Genomic DNA, 19,837 nt, shown 5'->3' with positions numbered 1-19,837 from the left:
GAAAAATCTATTCCAAAGTACCAATCTTAGTGTTCGTGTAAGTGGACTGCAAATAACATTGATTGTTCAAACTTATAATAAAACAAAAATAATGAAAAAGTACAAAAATTGAGGGTACACGGACACATCTTTGCGTATTATATGCTAGGGGAGGGTGGATAATAACGTGCGGTTGATAATACCGCGCCCCAGTGTAACTACATAACTAAGCTATATGTAAGTAAGTGAAAAATCGTAGTAAGAAATCATTAAAATGTGCTGCGACTTTATATTTAAATTTATAGATTGACAGTGAGTTTATGAAAATTAAAAAAATTTCTAAATCTCCTTAAATATTTTTCATACTTGTTATATACAAAATTTTTTGACTGTGGGCGGCTTTAGTGTGTGTTATGAAGGCATTTGGAAGCTACTTCCGTTATCTATGGAAACATAGATGGTATAATTTGATACTAGTTCAATTTTGTTGTTATAAATAAAGAAAAAATTTACCTGTGCTATTTCTAGATAACAGTTCGTCAATTTCTTCATTGTAATTGTTATAATCTGAGTGATCGTCATCATCGTCAGAGTGATATTTTCTTGAAAACAATAACCGTTGGGCACGTGATAAAGGTTGAGGAGTGTACAAGATTAGAATGAAGTAAAAAGTATTGAAGAGTTTCATCTCCGGAGGTTATAAATATCCTCCAAATCGGACTCGACATCAGCAAACATTGTATATACCTAAAAATTTACATTCAATTATATAAAGTAAAATAGATTATTAAAGTTGATGGAAATAGGTTAGGTTAGATAAGTACGGACAAGCTCGACGTAGATTGGTCGTGATACACTAAGAGGCATAAGGCACATTGCATTACCCTTTATTTTCCACAATTTGAAAAGTTAGTTAACAGATTTCCTCCTTTTATAGATTATTTTGAAGCATTTATAAACCTTAAATGGAAATAATTTTCGTTTAAATTTTCAAAATACCACGTATGAAGAATACAATTCCAATTTAATATTTATTTCTTCAAAATAACTTGGGAAACACGGTGCCGTGGACGGTTCTACCCATTCCCTTTAGCAGTTCTGGAATAAATTTCGGCCTGCATCTGAATTATTATCTCAAAATAAATTCTCTTAAGGTGGTTTTTTAATATCGGGACGAAAAAAAGTCACAAGAACTCAAACAGAAATACTATGGAGTCACAGGCATATTTTTACTAACTAAAATTTAGTTTATTGGATGTAACAGGGAACATCTTGACGCAAAACTTATTTAAAAAAATAGTTAAAGCAACCAAATGACTCCATCGAATTGAAACTGTTACTGAAGATATGTTCAGATTGTTTCATATTCATAATTATTTTTTAGTACCAGAAACATATGCCACTAAATACCAAATAATAATAGCAAAAATTCTGGAATAAGTGAATCTATGTCTGAAAATAATGCACCTCCCATTGGCGGATTTACGAATTTGCCGCCTACGGCCCAGATCTGATTTGCCGCCCTGTCCAATACCATGTAATGGGGGGAACTTGTGAGTAGGGGGGAATGGAAGCTAGTAAAATTTCTTACATTCTTCTAACCAAGATGACTGACTTCAAGCTTATACAATAAGGATTTCACAATTATCTATCAGATTTCCTGTTGATTGAGAGTATTTTTCAAAATTTTAATAAAATGAACAGAGGATAACAAAAAATTAGTTTTATTATACTTACTATATACTTTTAGAAACCCTGAAACCCTCCATCAATCTCAATTCTATAATATTATTCTGAACCAAAACTTATCGTTCACGCTCTTTTCAAAGGGAAGGTTTTGTTCACAAATCTCATTTACGGAAACAACAATTATGTCTATAACTAGTCATTTTTTACATTATAATGTATTATTCGAGAGCGTCTTCTCTAAATATGTAAAAATCGACCCACGAAGGAATACCCGTTGTGTTTTACTGACTTTAATGCGATTTCATCATTATAGCTTTTCTAGATAATTGAAGTTGGAACAAAGATAAAATCCTTAAGCTTATTCCCGGAAAAGTAGTGAACAAAGTAATCGTTAATCTCTGCAAAGACTGAAATTTTCTGATTCATCACATAATAACTAAATTTAGCAACCGATTGCCATAAAAGCTATTCTACAGGGAGTTATTAAATACTTATGCATTTGAAATGTGCTGTTGCAAGCAAGTCAACCAGCTGTACGTCATTTGATAGAAATTGCTAATTTGGGTGGAAAACTTTTTGAATTTATCACCTCATAACTGAAAAGAGAAACCCGCTCCCATCAAAAGGCATCTATCATTAGTAAAATTTGAAAATCTTAGATATTCAAGTTTTGTCTGAAAAACGCTGATATTAAACAACGTCGTGATTTGAGAATAAAATTTGGAAAAATGATGCTAAACTTTTTGCACACAGAGTTGAGGTTTTCATAGCCTATACAATTAATTATAGTGTACGCTGAGATAATGAAATTTTTTGAAAAGATCGAAGCTAAACAAGTTTAAAATGGGTTTGTTACCCAATGAGATCAATTGGTTTTTGAGATGCACACGGGATATTTGAATTCCTTGAAATAGATTAAAATACAATAATGATATATCGAGTGGATTCGATAAGAATTTGATACAAAACAATCGCGTTTGAACAAAGCAAAAGTCTTCTACACCGGGACAAAGCAACTGCTATGTACATGTGGATTTTCCATATTTCCCATATTATTATTAGTACTTACTGTGATATTCGTAATTTCGTTAACACTTTGTTATTCTTGTTAACTACATACACGTTCTAAATTATTTAAGTTATGTATTGTGATGAAATATAACGGTAACATACTAAAAACAGAAGATTTCTTTATATAATTGGAACAGCAAAATTAACAGTGTGAGAGAAATAATAAAGTTTAATAAAGATTTTATATGTACATAGAATTAATTAAAAAGATGAAGGAATCAAAATTATTTTTCAAAATAGCATAATCATACAAGGATGTATGGATATCCATGCATAAACAAAATATTGCGTTACCATAGTAACGAACAATAACTTATTAGAAGTGTAAGTGTAAAGTTTGACGTCAAAAAAGTAAACCAGAGTTACGCAATTAATTAAAAGAAGTAAGATGTCCACCGAAATTGTGAAATTCGAAAAATTGGAGTATCGAGCCATCATCAAGTACCTGTATTTAAAAGGATTAAGAGGTGAGTAGATTTACGAAGATATGCTTAATACCCTTGGTGATTATGTCCTTCGTATGCGACCGTGAAAAATTGGACTGCAAGCTTCAAAAGAGGTAAATTTTCCATTAAAGATGATGATTGATCGGGAAGGCCAGTTTCTGAGTCAGTCCCCGAAAATATCGATGCACTTCATGACATGATTTTATCAGACCATCGAATTGGGCAAAACGAATATCTGAAGTACTGAATATTCCATACGAACGCGTTCATCATATAGTTCACGTCAATTTAGACATGAGAAAAATTGCTGCAAAATGGATCCCCAAATGTTTGAATGTTGACCAAAAACGTGCAAGGGTAGAAGCATCACGTTCGATCTGTGCTCGATTTGAAAACGATGTAAACTTCTTAAACCGAATTGTTACTATCGATGAGACTTTTGGGTACATTTCTACGATCCAGAAACAAAGCAACAATCGATGGAATGGCGACACTCTGGTTCTCCAAGACCTAAGAAGTTTTGTGTCCAAAAATCTGCTGGAAAAGTTTTTGCTTCAGTTTTTTGGGATTGCCATGGAGAAATCATGATTGATTTTTTGGATAAGGGTAGAACAATAACTGGAGATTACTATTCGACATCACTGACCACTCTACGGTAAAAAACTAAAGAGAAAAGACACGATAAGTTGGTGTTTTGTTTTTGCAGGACAACGCCCCTGCACACAAACCTCATGTTGCCATGCAAAAAATCCGTGATTTAGGGTTTGAATCACTAGTATACTAGTATATAGTAAAAAAAGAAGCAGATATAGAATTTACGTTTATTACAAAAAACAGGCATCTTAAAAGAACATAGTTAAAAAAAGTGACAATTGTTGAAAAGAAATTTAAAAAGCAGGAAAAAAGATGGTTGTGGTTAGTTACCAAAAGTAAACAAGACATTCTGTATAAGTATATTATAGGTATAAGTAGTCACCGGAAAATCCAAACGGAGAGTGAATAAAGAAAAATCTGAAAGTGTATACTAAGATTAAAAGATCCTAAGCGATTAATTAAATAAAGGAAAAAAAAATAATAAAGAGACAATCCTGAAGTGGACATCAATACCCAGTACGTGTTATCAAAGTCAAACAGATTCTTGAGGGCTTAACGAGAAACATTCTAGACTCAGCTGTCAACCGTAATTATAAACATTCATTATTTTAGATCGACATAATAATTAGAATAATGTAATTATACATAGACAGGATATAAACTTTTAAAATTTAACTTTCCAATTTGTCGTTATTCAGTATAAACCAATTGCTTAAACCAATCAAATAAAATTCGCATATGTATCAAAATTTAAATCTATTTTCAACAACTGTCTTAAATGCAGAACTCGAATAAGAACAATTATATTAAAAATTTTGGAACAATACATATGTTATAACTATTTTCATTAAATAATTTGTTTTCTTTATTTATATCGTGTACCATAATACGTCACGATTGACGCCCAACGTTTCTTTCTTCTTCTCAATCAATCTGCCTCCAGACATCATCGAACATAACAAATTTGGCACCCAACGTGGAGCCGGGGCCACAATCGAAGCGAACATACAAATTTGGCGCCCAACATGGGGCCGGGGCCACAATTGAAGCGAACATACAAATTTGGCGCCCAACGTGGGGCCGGGGCCACAATCGGAGTGAACATAACAAATTTGGCGCCCAACGTGCGGCCACAATTGTCGAACATTAAAGTGTGGTCGCCAATCAACCTTCGGCAACTGCGGTTGATATCCAGCCTCCTAGTTTTTGCTCAGTTCAGCTCCGATCACCCAAACTATGATCGATTAAATGAATGGCTCGTTTAGATTTCAGCAGTTTTCGAAATATACCAATTTGTTTACTCATAGCAGACTTTTGACAATATTATTCGATTGACAATAGCAAGAACTTGTCAATATTCACATAATAATCCATAGATTATGTGAAAGTTGCACATAAATTTCCATTTTCAATTTTATAGTTTGTTTTATGACTTATCAAGCACCGTAGTTTCTTAAACCACCCCATAAACTTATAATATACTGCTTGTTGATAAATATGGTGCACCTATGATTTGTATCTTTCATTTTTTATTTCGGACGTCAATAAACTACACAAAAACCTGTAGATAGAAGCACTTATTACAAAAACATATTTTACTTATCTTTATTTGGAGAGTGAATATGAAATTCACGTAACCAGGTATGAAACTTTTATTTGGTGAAGGTAATTTGTGCCGAAACGAGCAAACGATGTGAGGCAATTCAGCAAATTATACGAGTAAAATAATATTAGACATTTCATAACGTGTTGAATACGAAATTTCATTCGTTCTCGCTTGGAAACAGAAAATTGTGGGGTTCAAAATGCAGGAACGCTCGTTGGTGTATAAATAAATTGAACTTCATTGCTTTACTTGGACGTTGGTTTCAGCGGAGGATTTTTTATTTCAAATTAAGCCCAAAGTGGATGACAGTGAATCATGTATTTACAAACGCAATTTAGCTGAATATTGTCAATAATGGATTAGAGTTTTATTATTTTAATATTATCATTATTAAATTTTATTAATAATTTGATAACTTTGTCATACGAGGTTTGGCTATTAAATAACGAGACTGCGCGCCTAGAGGGCGCCCTAGACGGGTGGGGTAAACAACGAGTAGTGCTTTGTATATCTAAATATCTTGTCTATGCACATCCCAAAACACGTTTCCGTCACTATTATAGTATTTGTGCAGTAGCAATTTGAAACGAACGTGTTTTTTTCTCGTGGGGCAAACCATGTGTCTCAAATTTCTCGTTAAATTGAAAAAAAACCTCCGACTTAGTGCTATAAATTGTTGCAAAAGACATATGGGGACAATTATCTAACTCGTGCGCGTGTTTTTGAGTGGTGTAAGCGCTTTAGTGAGGACCAAGAGAGCACTGAAGATGACCAGCGCCCAGGTCGTCCTGTGAATATTTCAACTCTGGAACCAGTGACGAAAACCAACCAAATTGTGCGTGCAGATCGTCGAATAAGCATCCGGATGATTGCCGAGCTGTACACGCCGACAACGGGTCTGCTCAGATTTACTTGAAAGGTTAGAAAAGATCTGCTTTGAAAGGGGCCCGATTTGAGTCGATGGAAGCGGTAAAGCAAAAAATGGCAGAGCTCCTGAAGACACTCACCAAAGAAAACTTCCAGCACTGCTTCGATCGATGGAAAAAAAGTATGTGTGGCGAGGGGAAGCGAGTATATTGAAGGGGAGAAATTCGAATGTAGAATAATTTTTACTAGTCCGGACCCGTGCTGCTCCGCAGCAGTGACTATGTGGATAATTATAGCTTCGTCATAAAATCAATCAATACTTATGTTGTCAAAGGTATACAAAAAGTATGGGGCACGGTCAAAAAATCAGCCATCATTTCTACATTGTTCATAATACAATAGACTATGTAATTCACAATACTTCCTTCCAAACAACATTGGCTGTGCGTCGACCCTTTGGTTTAATCTCTACCTTGACATTTTTGAACGATTTCCCACGTGATAGGGCTACATACAACTCTGTAGCTATATTAGAACCTGAGATATAGATCTTTGAATGTAGAAAAATTGCCAAAAACCTACAAAAATCCATAACTCCACATTGAATGTCCGCGCCTAGCTCCTCTCCAACTCAACCGATTTAAGTGTTCAAAAACTCAAAAGAAAGAAGGTGTTTCAGCGAGTGTTCTTAAACCCAAACGAAGTCTCTATCTTGAATAGAACCTGAGATATTGAGGATAGAACGTGTATATGTGAAAAACTCCCATAAGTCATGTACAGAAGGAAATCGCATTTGAGTATAACTTGAGAATGGTGAAAATTAGATGAAATCCAATGGTTGGTGGCTGATCTGTGCATCAATACCTTTCATTGAAGAAAAATTAAGCAAATCGGAATGGAAATCATCAATTTTTTCAATATATAAGATAATAAAACTCTTTTTCATAACCAGTCTCGTTATTTAATAGCCAGACCTCGTATTGTGACGTTTCTCATGCAAAATGATCGAAGATCCAGATCCAGATCCATCAATTTTCTAGTAATGTGAAAGGTGAATTTAATTTATTCAGCTGTATTCATAGTTCATTTTCTTATAGTGTTTCTATTACTTATATCATTTATTACTGTTACAAAAGCGTGATTCTTACTTTCTAAAACTATTTCTAGTAAAGTAACACTGCAATTAAAAAATTATTGAGAATGCCGCAGTGCGGTTCCATTTCGTTCGAAAAAACAAAAAAGGTCAAAAGTTTCCGAAAGACAAAACTTTCAGCGATTTCCAAAGTGTAACGTTTCAAAACATTCGCGTGTTTTTACAAAACTAATTAACTGAATAAAGGAAAATAGTATAGGAATAATTATTTATTTATTGTATGAACATGTATTAAAACCGCCGAAGAAATAGTGACAATTGAAATGTCGAAGACTTTATTCTATACCAACGTCGCTAGTGGCAAATTAGAACGAAGTAACATTAATTGATTCAAAGAATTAGATAACAACAATAATGAATAGTAAGAAGGCGAGACACATTTTTTAAAGTATCAGGAGCTTTAGATTTTGACTTGTTAACCATCTAAAAAAATCGCGACAGTTTTTATAATAATTTGTATATAATTACTTCTAATGAGAAAATTTTTTCTCATCCCAACAAGAACCATAATGTTTTCTTGAAGATTTGAAAACACCCCTTATGTAAAATTTGTACGATTTCATTAACGCACAATTTCCTCTTTTTCTTGCTCTTATCATGTCAGCTTCATCTCAAAGTTTTACATAATAATTGAATTATTTGAGGACTACAATGGTGGTGGTGTTTGTATTGATCCACCCTTAGTCTTCTAAAGATAAAGTAAAAGAAATCCATCTTCTTGAAGCACGAGAAAAATCGACTCATTCGAATAACCCAAGATAAGTAACTTTTATCATTTGATACGAATTTGATATTCTAATACAACGTCTGGGGCTCGGATTTAAAACTTTAGAGACAATCTCCAGATTGATCTTATTTTGCACACATCGACGCCAGATATTTGGATAAGGTTGAAATCTTGAGGATGCAAATAAGGGTTTGGTTTTGTTTTTGGTTTTTATTCAATGTACCGCATTCACTTACTAATTTGGTAACTTATAGAGATATAAAATAATGTTCCATACAATGTTTACACAAAAAGAAATATATACAGAGTGAACTACATATTAGAAGCAACTTAATATTTTCGAGACAGAGTTTATTTTTGAGTAACAAATGTGTTTTTTAGAGTTTTAAATTTCAAGAGCCCCTGAGTACTGAGTTAATACTGCAAATAGCAGAGACATTATTGAAGAACCTGGCGTAGCTCAGCTTTTGTTGATGAAGAATTTGAGTGAATGATTTGTTAACAGAAAAGATCGAAGTTTTGAATGTTGAAAAGCAAGAGGACAATTAATCTTTGGATCGATGCACCCATTTCAAGGTCATCAGATGGTCCGTTAGGAAGGACCATAAGAATGTTATCCAAAACAATGCATCACTGAAATTAACTCTGTATACGATAAAAATCTGGAAAAGGGGCTCCCCGCCCAAACTTAAACCAAAAATTTTTACTTTAAAGATGAGGATGTCACATATTTTCCGTTAGAACACTTATTTCTTATGCATATTAAATGTCACTAATAATTATCCAATAATATCGGAAAAGGCGGTCATCTACAGCAATAGCTTGAGGTTTGAAAACAAATATTAGAACCCTGCCTAATCTAACTTCATCTAAACTAACCAACCGCCTTTCTCCTCAACCTCTTCTATTGTGGCAAATTTTGAACAGCTGAAAATTTTTCGGCGATTTGTCACTATCGAAAAAAGAAATATGAGGATTCTAAAGGGACCCGACCCAGTTGGGTCTGGGGGCACAGCCCCCAGTGCAGATTATAGCTGTATTCTTCTCCCACGAAATCTTATCTAAACATTCATCCGTTCATTATATTAATAGTTGAAAGTTTATCATGAAAAATGTATTTATATATATTTTATTGAATATTATAGTTTTCAGGCACTTGACAGTTAATCAATCATACTTATGTTTTCTTGGAATCTGATCCCAGTGCGTACACCCAAAACGTGTAGCGATAGTGGCGTGATGCTTGTGATAATATGCCAAAATATGGCTGCCTTGATTATCACATGGATGGTTACATTGAGACACATTGTATATCTTTGAGATAAAAACAAAAAAAAAGCTACAAAACAATCGCATATTATAAAGGTAGCCACTTTGTAATAATAAAATCACATTTGTTTTCTTTCCTTTTATGGATATGGATTTGAGAAAAAGAAAATGGAAAAATGAAATTTCATATCCACCAATCAGTTTTTCATTTGTTTTACAAAGGGTGTTTTGAATACGATAAAAAATTTCTGTTCCACACGTAAAGAAACATCAAAAACGAATTGATGTCTTCAAAGAAATTAACCATGAGGTAAAAACATTATTTAACAGTAAAATAAAAATTACAACCTCGAGAATTATTTCTAGAAGGCTAATTTCCCTTTCGTATAATTAATTACCGAAAAATTGATACTAATATATTTTATTGCTTTAAACTGTTTTCAAAATTTTAAATATAATCCTTGTTTAAAAATTCCATACGAATAAATTAAAAACCAGCAAATGAATAATCAATATTTTTTCGTTTGTTTATAAATTAAATTCAAAACGCAAATAGTAAACAAGATTCATTATCATCTAACCTCTCGATCAATATTCTTTCATCTCAATATAAAAGGGTCTCGTTTTCCTTTTTCTCGCAAAGATCAACAACACTGATTAAACTCACAGTCGTTTATAATAAAAATAACAACACTATAGTGAATTTTAATGTCACGAATAATAACTATGTCACACTATAAAAGGTCATGAAATTGTATTAATAGGATAAAGCCACGGCGCCGTTTTTTGGGTTGCGTAGCGCCAACGAACGTTGAACGTCCTGAAGGGACATGGGGTCAACACGTTTGCGCGCTACATTTACTCTTACTCCAAATTATCGTACTTCTTGTTTTACAAATATTAGATGATTTATTTACAAAGGTATATACATCGTATTAATGTAATGCCAATTCAAATTTATTTATCAAGAATAGTTCCTTACGTGATAAAACTAAATATTTCATAACTTTTTCGTTTTAAATTTATATAATTAACAAAGCTGTATAATTTACTTTTTTTCAGTGTTTCATATTAATAATGACATTATTAATAATGACATTAAAATTTCAAAGGCTACTTCATAATGAATGGAGATGAATACTTATTGGTTAGATTATGAATGACATTAAATTTTCAAAGGCTACGTCGTAATGTATGGAACTGAATATTTATTGGTTAGATTATGAATGACATTAAATTTTCAAAGGCTACGTCGTAATGAATGGAACCGAATATTTATTGGTTAGATTATGAATGACATTAAACTTTTAAAGGCTACTTCATAATGAATGGAGCTAAATACTTATTGGTTAGATTATGAATGACATTAAATTTTCAAAGGCTACGTCGTAATGAATGGAACCGAATATTTATTGGTTAGATTATGAATGACATTAAACTTTTAAAGGCTACTTCATAATGAATGGAGCTGAATACTTATTGGTTAGATTATGAATGACATTAAACTTTTAAAGGCTACTTCATAATGAATGGAGCTAAATACTTATTGGTTAGATTATGAATGACATTAAATTTTCAAAGGTTACGTCGTAATGAATGGAACCGAATATTTATTGGTTAGATTATGAATGACATTAAACTTTTAAAGGCTACGTCGTAATGAATGGAACCGAATATTTATTGGTTAGATTATGAATGACATTAAACTTTTAAAGGCTACTTCATAATGAATGGAGCTAAATACTTATTGGTTAGATTATGAATGACATTAAATTTTCAAAGGCTACGTCGTAATGAATGGAACCGAATATTTATTGGTTAGATTATGAATGACATTAAACTTTTAAAGGCTACTTCATAATGAATGGAGCTAAATACTTATTGGTTAGATTATGAATGACATTAAATTTTCAAAGGCTACGTCGTAATGAATGGAACCGAATATTTATTGGTTAGATTATGAATGACATTAAATTTTTAAAAAGCTACGTCGTAATGAATGCAGCTGAATATTTATTGGTTAGATTATGAGTGACAATAAATGTTCATAGGTTAGGTCGTTATAAGTGAAGATAAATTTCTTTTTTTGTTTTTCCAAAATCTACAAGATATGCATAGATTACATTTTTTCATTAATACATTGATGAGACTTAATAAGGATACTTTATATTTAATTGAGTAAATATGCTATTATCCATGTTTCTATTTAATTCACCTCAGTAATATACAGATGAAAATAAACTATTAATAGGTATTGGAAAGAAAACCAAATTGTCAATAACACAATCTTTATTAAACATTCCGGCATACACTTCCACTAGCACGTTAGCGGTCTCATTACTATAATCCAGCGCCACTTATTTATTCCCTGCCGTCGTTGCATGATTTACTTGTAAATACTTCCGTTTTTAAAATGATTTATTATCATAAATCAATTCTTCGATGAATAAGTACATACTTTCCAATCCTGGATGATAATGGTATATTCGTGTGCCAAATTTCATGGGTAAGTTTATAGCTAAAAATAGAGATTGTTTATACACCATGCATTAAGTAATAAGTAACAGTAAATAATACCAAGATAATTTTATTTTTTTTATCAAGCTTTTATTTCCATTATAATTATTTTTAGTAACATCCAAGCTAAATTTTTTGGAAAATTAATTGTAAATACATTGTGCCATTTAATTTAATATGCATAGTAAGAAGAAGTGAAATGAATTGAAGGAATCTGAAGTATCCCAATGGTTCAATCAAGAAGATCCAGTGTTCATATAATTATTCCATAAATAGGATTCCTATTAAAACAAAAAGCTAATCATGAAACTTAAAAACAAAAAGATAACAATCACTTTAGTTAGAATGAGAGGAGTAAACATTAAAAGAAGAAGAGGAACTTATAATTCACAAAACAATAAGACCTGGTGCTATACGAAAAAGAAGCCCAGGTTATAAACAGGGAACAACAAACTAAACTCGAAATTTGGGAAAGGGACATGCTGAGAAGAATATAGATGAGGCGTGGATGCAAAATTCAAACAATGACCGTAGGAGCTGTACAAAGAAACAGGAGAGACTGAAAAGGGGATGGCTTGAAAGAAAATAGGAGAAGACATACTACAAAATGTCTGAAAAAGAGTAATAGAAGAATGGAAATGTCTAACAACTGAATTAAAAGTGAAAAACCAAATTTTATTCAAAAAGATTAGAATAAACATTTTTCATAAAACTTTAATATTACCTGGAAGATTAGACCACATTTAAAAATTAAGACAAGTCTCCAGAGAAACTAATTATTCACAAAACAATAAGACTCAGTGCTGTAAGAAAGCGAAACTCGGGTTATAAACAAGGAACAACAAACTAAACTCAAAATTTGGGAAAGGGACATGCTGAGAAGAATCTATAGTAAGAACAAAAAGAGATGAGTTGGGAATACAAAATTCAAACAATGAGCGTAGGAGCTGTACAAAGAAACAGCAATAATTAAAATAATAGCGTGGAGTTTACCAGCAGGAACTAAAAAGGAGATGGCTAGAAAGAAAATAGAAGAAGACATGCTACCGGATGTCTAAGAAAGAGTAACAGAAGACTGGAAATGTCTTACGAATAAAATGAAAGTGAAAAACTTATTCAAAAACAAGCTTTTATTTAAATGTACTAAAAAGAATAGTATAAACATTTTTTATAAAACTTTAACAATAACGTCGTTACCACTTTTATATGATATAAAAACTTTTTGATACATTTAAATGGGTTCTTATTACTTAATTACTTTTAGGTAAAAAGTAAAATCAATTGAATCAAGTTACCCAATTTACTCATTTATGTACACAAATAAATCTTGCGAGAAGCTTTTATATCATATAAATGGCGCAAAGACATTATTAGTTGATAATAAAATTCAATGGAAAATATTTATTCCATTCTTTTCATTGCATTTAAATAAAAGTAATTTTTTTAAAATGTTTACTTTCAATTTATTTTTTTTATTTTTATTAACAAGTTTCTAAGTCTGTTATACAGAGACAACATTTCATTTTTTGAGTAATTCTCAACAAGTATTTTCATTGGATATCATATTGTAGGAGTACATTAAAAATAAATGGTCCGCTATCTTGCGAGCTGACTGGAAAGTAAGTTTTTTTTTATTATATATAAAATAATGTTCTGTTTATAATCATTCTTAGTTCACTGGTTTTATAAAACAATTGTTTAAATATTAAATAATACTCACTTGTTTAAAATATCTGTTATAAAAGGTTGTAAAATATCGAAACTGATGATATGAGTAGGTAATGTACCATTTTGAGGATAATTATTCCTAAACCACCCATTTGGATCTAAGTAAAATAAGTCAGCTTCATCAGTGTAATTTTCTTGATTATTTAGATTAGGAAGACATGTTAAAAAACGTGTGGTCACGTTAATATGAAGATGACTGAAATAATAGTTATTTATATTATAAGTGTGTTGCGATGGATAGAAGTCATGAAAAAAAAACGGGCAATTTGTACACGTGATTTAGTTTTCTAGAAACTTATGACCAATAAATCAACAGACCTAAAAACACTAACTAATTACATGCAGTAAAAATATACTGCCAGTACTTTCATACTTTTAAGTAATTTACTTCCACTACTTTCATTTATTTTTCTCCGTATTCTAACAACTCAGCCTTTATTCAATTTTCTCCAAGGTCTTTCCATTACGCAGACTTTTTATTTCTTCTTCTACCTCAGTTTTCGATGGACATTTTGCTACTTCCTCATCTTCTTTTGCCATTTCTGAAATTTCCTCTGTTATGTTTTTTCATTTTCAAATAATTTATTTTCATAATACTCTTTCCATATTTTCCAAATTATTTAGGATCATTTTGTATTATACCATTCTTATCTTTTATACCTTTTCTCATATTTAATTAATATTTTAATATTCCTCTTGGTCTATCTTTTCTAATTTCTTATTCAGCCATTCATTCTTTTTTCTTTTATATGTCTTAATTGCTATGTTTCTTTGGCTCTCAAAATGTTTTTCTCTTTTATTGATCCAACTCATTCTTGTCATGTTTTTTTGTTTTCTGGCTTCTTCAAACTCTTCGTCGTACCAGTCTTTGTTAATACTTTTCTGTAGTTTGTACTATATTATTTTATAGTTCTTTCCATTGCTTTTCTATATCCTATAATTTAACATTACACTTCCCAAAAATTAATTTTTTGATTGGGAAATGTATGGTAAGTATAAGAAATTATAAAAACCATTTGCAGTAAGAGAAATTGTAAATTGCAAAATTTGATTGGAGGAATCGAAATTACAAAGAAAATATTATAAATCCAGGAAAAAATGAGTATTTCATGGCGCATCGTAACCTTGTTTAATGACATGTAATTAATTGTGTCTATTATTTAATAATTATTTCCTTTTAGATTTGAAATAAACTGAAAAAAGATGACTGTTTATAAAAAATTTCATTATAAATTTCCCACCAGTCAAGATTACAAAGCACTGGATTCAAAGGAAAGTTATTAAACCTACATCTTATAAAAACGTTCTTAGCTGATAATGTTATTGTCAAGTAAGAAATTGGAAACTGTTTAAAATAATTGTTTATCAGTTAATCTTATGTCAAAATGATAATAAACCAGATCTATACAGAGCATAATGTTAACTAGCACTGTAACAATACAAACAATTACACTGTATGAACTTTGGAGACAGATAGGAACCAAAAGAAAACTGTCCACCTTCTGTCTTTGAACATGTTAACTTTGTTATCAAAACATGTGTCATACAGTGTAATTATTGATGTAGTGGGTGCAGTGTATTCAGAATTAATACCACACAGTTCCAAAAGCTACAGTTCAATTCTAAATCAAGGAAATTTTCAATATGTCTTAATCCATTGTTACTCACAAAATTTCAATTCTTAACGATTTTTTTATTCGATACTTGGATATTTTCATAAGATTAATTTTACCTGTAAAGAGGAGTTGAATGGCAAGGCATTAAAAACAATAGATGAGTGTCATCTGGATTTTTTTCAGATATTTCTCTTAAAGGATTCATAACATCAAGTGTACCCCGCTGGTGAACCATTCCAAAGTACCACGCAGGTACCAAGTTTCCAATAAATATTACTATAGCTACCAACCAGACTGAAAAGCTGTATAAATAATGAAAGATCAATTTATTTTTTTAATAATCATTTAAAAAACGATAATCTTTAATGAAAATGAACACAAAATTAAATTAATTAGTTATTGATCTTGAAAAATTCAATCTAAATATTTAATTTTTCTTGATAATTGATAATTTCACTATCTAATGTGATTGTCTTAATGCAACAATCATTTGATGTTGTTGACTGTACTGAAGAGGTATTCCAAGTTCATCGTTCACATAACTAATCATCTAATTTTTTATTTTAATACATTTTTTTTGTCTTCAAATATAAATGAACTTACTTTGTAGATTTTCTACTCCAAGCAGATAAAAATCTTGATGTCATATAAAATATCATAGGAAATAATGGTAAAATGAATCGAAATTCCTTGTGTGGTAATAAGCTAAAATAAATAAAATATTATAATATTCAATATAATTAATAACACGGTTTAGTTCATGAAATAAATTTATCTATTACGTCCCCTTTTTTTGCAGTGGCACAGGGGAATGCAAAAAGGTAGTAAATATCTAATGAAAGCACAACTACAAGAATTGCATAAAAGAGATATTTTGTGTATTCAAATATAGTTCCATTCATCATATAATTTGTAGGTATGTGGCGTTTTCTCTGATTCAACAGTTAAAAACTCTTGTTGATGCCGAATCAGATAGTGATATAGATTCATATGCTGTATCAGAAATTGACATCAAAGCTTCAACCATCTTAAAAGCAGCCATAGAAATAGATAAAAAAACTAAAAACTAAATAATAAGTCCCATAATAAAAAACAAAAATTAGATTGGAGGGAATCAGAATTCAAGAATTTTGATGAAAAAGATTACTCTGTTTTGGGATCATTAGACTGGCTATAATTTATGCAAGCATTAGAAAGTCCTATCTATTTCTTTATTGATTTTATTTAAATTTAAAAACTGTTCAAGATAATGTCTCAAACCTGCAAATATTACTAGAAGTGAAATTGGAATAAGTAAAGTTATGACAATAGTAAAATTACCTGCAAGTGGGCACTATTAGAATTTTGGTATAGATCAACGGCTTGTGTTAGAGACTATGAGTTGTAGGAGATGGGAAGAAATCAAACAATATTTATATTTCAACATAAGTTTATACACGGTAGTTTACAAGGATACAACAAACCTTTTAAACTTACGACTACTTGTTGAGAGAATATCAGCATGTACCCAGAGAAGAAAGAGTATCTTTCTATTGATGAACAAGTGATACCCACCATGACAAAGCATACCTTGAAATAATACAACCCTAATAACCCGAAGAAGTGGGAATTTAAGAATTTTGTACTCAATGGAGTGTCAGGTTTCAGTTATGATTTTAACATATTTGCTAGAAACCAAAGTATGTTATTCCTGCCAGAGCACCAGATCTTCATGCATGTGGTAACATAGTTACTTAACTTACGACTACAGTTTCCAGATATCAAAGTCAGTTTTGTATTAACAGTACCAAGCTAAAAGTTTATCTTTCACAGAATAGTCTATCACCTTTAGGAGCTGCCAGAATAGAAAATATTACTGTTATAGATGGAGTAGAAGTCTCTCGTGTTTGTATGCCAGCAAATTAGTCCACATGTCAACTTATGTACTTCCCCTAGAATACCTCAAAGACACTATTTCATATAAGCTCATAAACACAGAGAAAATCTTTATCCTAAATCAATAGAAGTTTATAACAAGCATATGGAGGGCGTTGACCTATCTAAAAACTAAAAACACAAAAAAAAATTTTTGTAAGTAAGGCACTGTGCTGTTGTATTAATTTTTAAAAGAAAAATTAAATTTTGAACAACAAACATAATCATGATAATTTTCAAATGGCAACTTGTATTATTGAAAACTTACCTATAAACAAACACAGTAAACGCAATTGTACTGAGCAAAACTACTTCAATAGGGTGTATACGTATATTTTTTAAAACAATTACAGTAGCTAATAGAAATGGTAATAGGAATATACCCAGTACACTTGGAATACCGGATGATAAGTACCAATGCCAAGGTTGTACTCCATAGAATGAGCTCAAATTTTGAAATACATTAAATTGTATAAATTTGTAGGGAGTAATAAGAAGAGACCCATGACATCCACTATCCAACAATACTGTCAATATCAAAGTAACAATCCTAAAACACCAATTAAAATAAGTTACTAACTTTTTCAAATATTCTCAACTTATATGTGCTACCTACCCTATGGGTATATATTGGGTAATTACTACATGAAATAAAGTATGTTTTGTTATTTTCAAGTGATATAATCCAATTGGAAGCCAAATTATTCCACTAGTTGGTCTGATAAAGAATACTATAGCTGCAATCCAAATAAATAGCGAAGATTCTTCTGTGAAGTAAAAAAAAGTATTGTTTGTAATAATAAGCCTACCTACCTCTATGTGTTTTGTCTTTATTAGAAGGTAACAGATATGTATCCTACATTCCTCAAAATATCTTTCAATCATAATTTATTCAATTTTTAAAAAAAGGTTGACATAAACTAAGATCCTAAAATATGATTTTTACTAAATCATATGACATTTAAAAATGATTTTTTTTACTACAACTCTGAATATATTATATAAGTAATACCTATTCTTTTTCCTGGCCAAGGAAATTTAGAAAGACCTATTGTTGTTAAAGAGCATTCTAGGGTATTTATAAGTGTCCTAGAACCTGTATAAAACCAGAACCATGAAGTTCCTATGGAGAAAATAGCCCACTTTCTTGTCCCAGACCACTTATAAAAACACAAGTCAGAATAAGAACTTAAAATTGCTTGTATTACTCGAGGACCATACACCTGTTAAGAAAAGTGATTATTACATTCAATTCATTCACACAAAGATTTTTTCCAATATATGAATTCATTTTAAAAAGAAAAAAGTTATACATTAAATTTTAATTACCTATATTTATTTTGTTACTAATATCATATTGAAATTTTTTTTTTATTTCAATACAACTATCAATATATTGAACATATTCAAAATAGAGGAAATATACACTCTTATTTTTCTAATCGCTAACAGTTGAAAAGAATTTATATATAAACCAAGTAAAACTTACTAAAGTCTCAGTAGTGTCTAGTTTAATCCAATACAAAAGTTTGTAGAAAAAAGCTATAATCAAAGGTGGTAGATAATTCCGAATGCCTTGAGTCCATTCCCAAGTTAGATATCCATAGTGATACACTAATTTGTGTGCTACTTCCAAAGTTTGCCAATATTCATCTGGGACATAAAATGTTTGAACGAAATATATAGAAAATATCCGTATACTTAGGAATATTAAAAATACTCCTATATTTCTCATTTTATTTTAAACTAGTACTTTTAAATGAAAATTAAACAAAAAAATAAGGTTTGTTTTCATGAGAATTGAAACATATTCATATAAAACTCATAAATTGCCTTACAAATAACTTATATTTAAAGTTACCATGAATTTATTTCATGTCTAGTATTTTAGGGTTATTTTCATTTTTTCCATATTAATGTATAATCATAGAACTAAAGACAAAACCATAGATAATTATACTACTTTTATTAGTTAATTTTTTGAGTACGTAATTCAATAGCTTCTGGAAATATTGATACAGAATAATTTATGAACTTGTTGTATTAATAGTATATAGAGAACAACATTTTTTATACAAGAAAAAAAAGCATTTGAGTAGTTAAGATCAGATTTTAAGTGTGTCTCCATCTAGAGACAATTCGTATAAGCAGTAGTCAGAATGTTTTATTTCGCTAGGAGGTGTCTCTAGATATCTCATAATCAAAAAATTAAAAATAAAATTTTCATTCATCTCACACCTTAATATAATTATAAATAACGCCTTTGCCTACGTTAATTTACTTAAGGGATAAGTAGATAAATAATTTAGCTTTAAACTGACTAATGCAGTACATATGACATATCCGCTTCATTTTTATAAGAGTTCATTTGAGTATGGCGTTTGACCAGGTACCTGTTCATTTTAATCTTTTAGAAAATATGAATAAAGTAAGTTCTGAACATTTTTTATTATAATTTTCAAATTACTTATTACATTTCCAAAAAATACTTAAAATATTTACTAATATTCATTTGACTAATATACGTAGATAAAATCCGAACTCTTGAAAATGGAGAATACTTCCATTTTTTTCATCGTATTCCAAACTAATACTTCTAAATAGAAATAAATCAGAAAACCAGTTTTTGTATTATCTGAATTAAAAGATATTCGTGATCTC

The 19,837-nt window shown here is 30.6% G+C and overlaps 2 protein-coding genes across 6 annotated transcripts in view; both read right to left on the bottom strand.

Moving 5' to 3' along the window:
* Nucleotides 1–10,232, bottom strand: part of LOC130890897 (uncharacterized) — a 33,090-nt gene extending 22,858 nt beyond the window's left edge. Inside the window, exons 1-2 of one of the 5 annotated variants that reach the window (XM_057795302.1) lie at nucleotides 9,983–10,232; nucleotides 493–726 (exon numbers count right to left, since the gene is read on the bottom strand). In XM_057795302.1, coding sequence (XP_057651285.1) covers nucleotides 493–667 — 175 coding nt within the window. In that variant the 5' untranslated portion in view covers nucleotides 668–726; nucleotides 9,983–10,232. The remainder of the gene's footprint in view (nucleotides 1–492; nucleotides 727–9,982) is intronic. The other 4 variants (XM_057795301.1, XM_057795303.1, XM_057795300.1 and 1 more) reach the window with 4 other exon arrangements.
* A 1,443-nt stretch (nucleotides 10,233–11,675) lies between these two features.
* Nucleotides 11,676–19,241, bottom strand: LOC130890896 (GPI mannosyltransferase 3). The gene is made up of 8 exons (XM_057795299.1): nucleotides 18,666–19,241; nucleotides 18,189–18,399; nucleotides 17,793–17,943; nucleotides 17,445–17,726; nucleotides 15,866–15,967; nucleotides 15,379–15,564; nucleotides 13,639–13,842; nucleotides 11,676–11,919 (listed from the first exon to the last, which is right to left on the bottom strand). The coding sequence occupies exons 1-8, from the start codon at nucleotides 18,909–18,911 to the stop codon at nucleotides 11,826–11,828; spliced, it is 1,476 nt and encodes a 491-aa protein (XP_057651282.1). The 5' UTR covers nucleotides 18,912–19,241; the 3' UTR covers nucleotides 11,676–11,825.
* Between the last annotated feature and the right edge of the window lie 596 nt (nucleotides 19,242–19,837).

This window comes from Diorhabda carinulata, chromosome 2 (genome assembly GCF_026250575.1).
Source record: "Diorhabda carinulata isolate Delta chromosome 2, icDioCari1.1, whole genome shotgun sequence".
Classification (NCBI taxonomy): Eukaryota; Metazoa; Arthropoda; class Insecta; order Coleoptera; family Chrysomelidae; genus Diorhabda; species Diorhabda carinulata.
This window is presented reverse-complemented; position numbering and strand designations above follow the sequence as displayed.

Coding starts and splice junctions, on each gene's coding strand:
- LOC130890896 (XM_057795299.1), bottom strand. CDS start 18,911: ATGAGAAATATAGGAGTATTTTTAATATTCCTAAGTATACGGATATTT. Junction 17,727..17,792: donor ACCCAATATATACCCATAGG/GTAGGTAGCACA, acceptor TTGGTGTTTTAG/GATTGTTACTTTGATATTGA. Junction 15,565..15,865: donor TGGAGTAGAAAATCTACAAA/GTAAGTTCATTT, acceptor TTATTTATACAG/CTTTTCAGTCTGGTTGGTAG.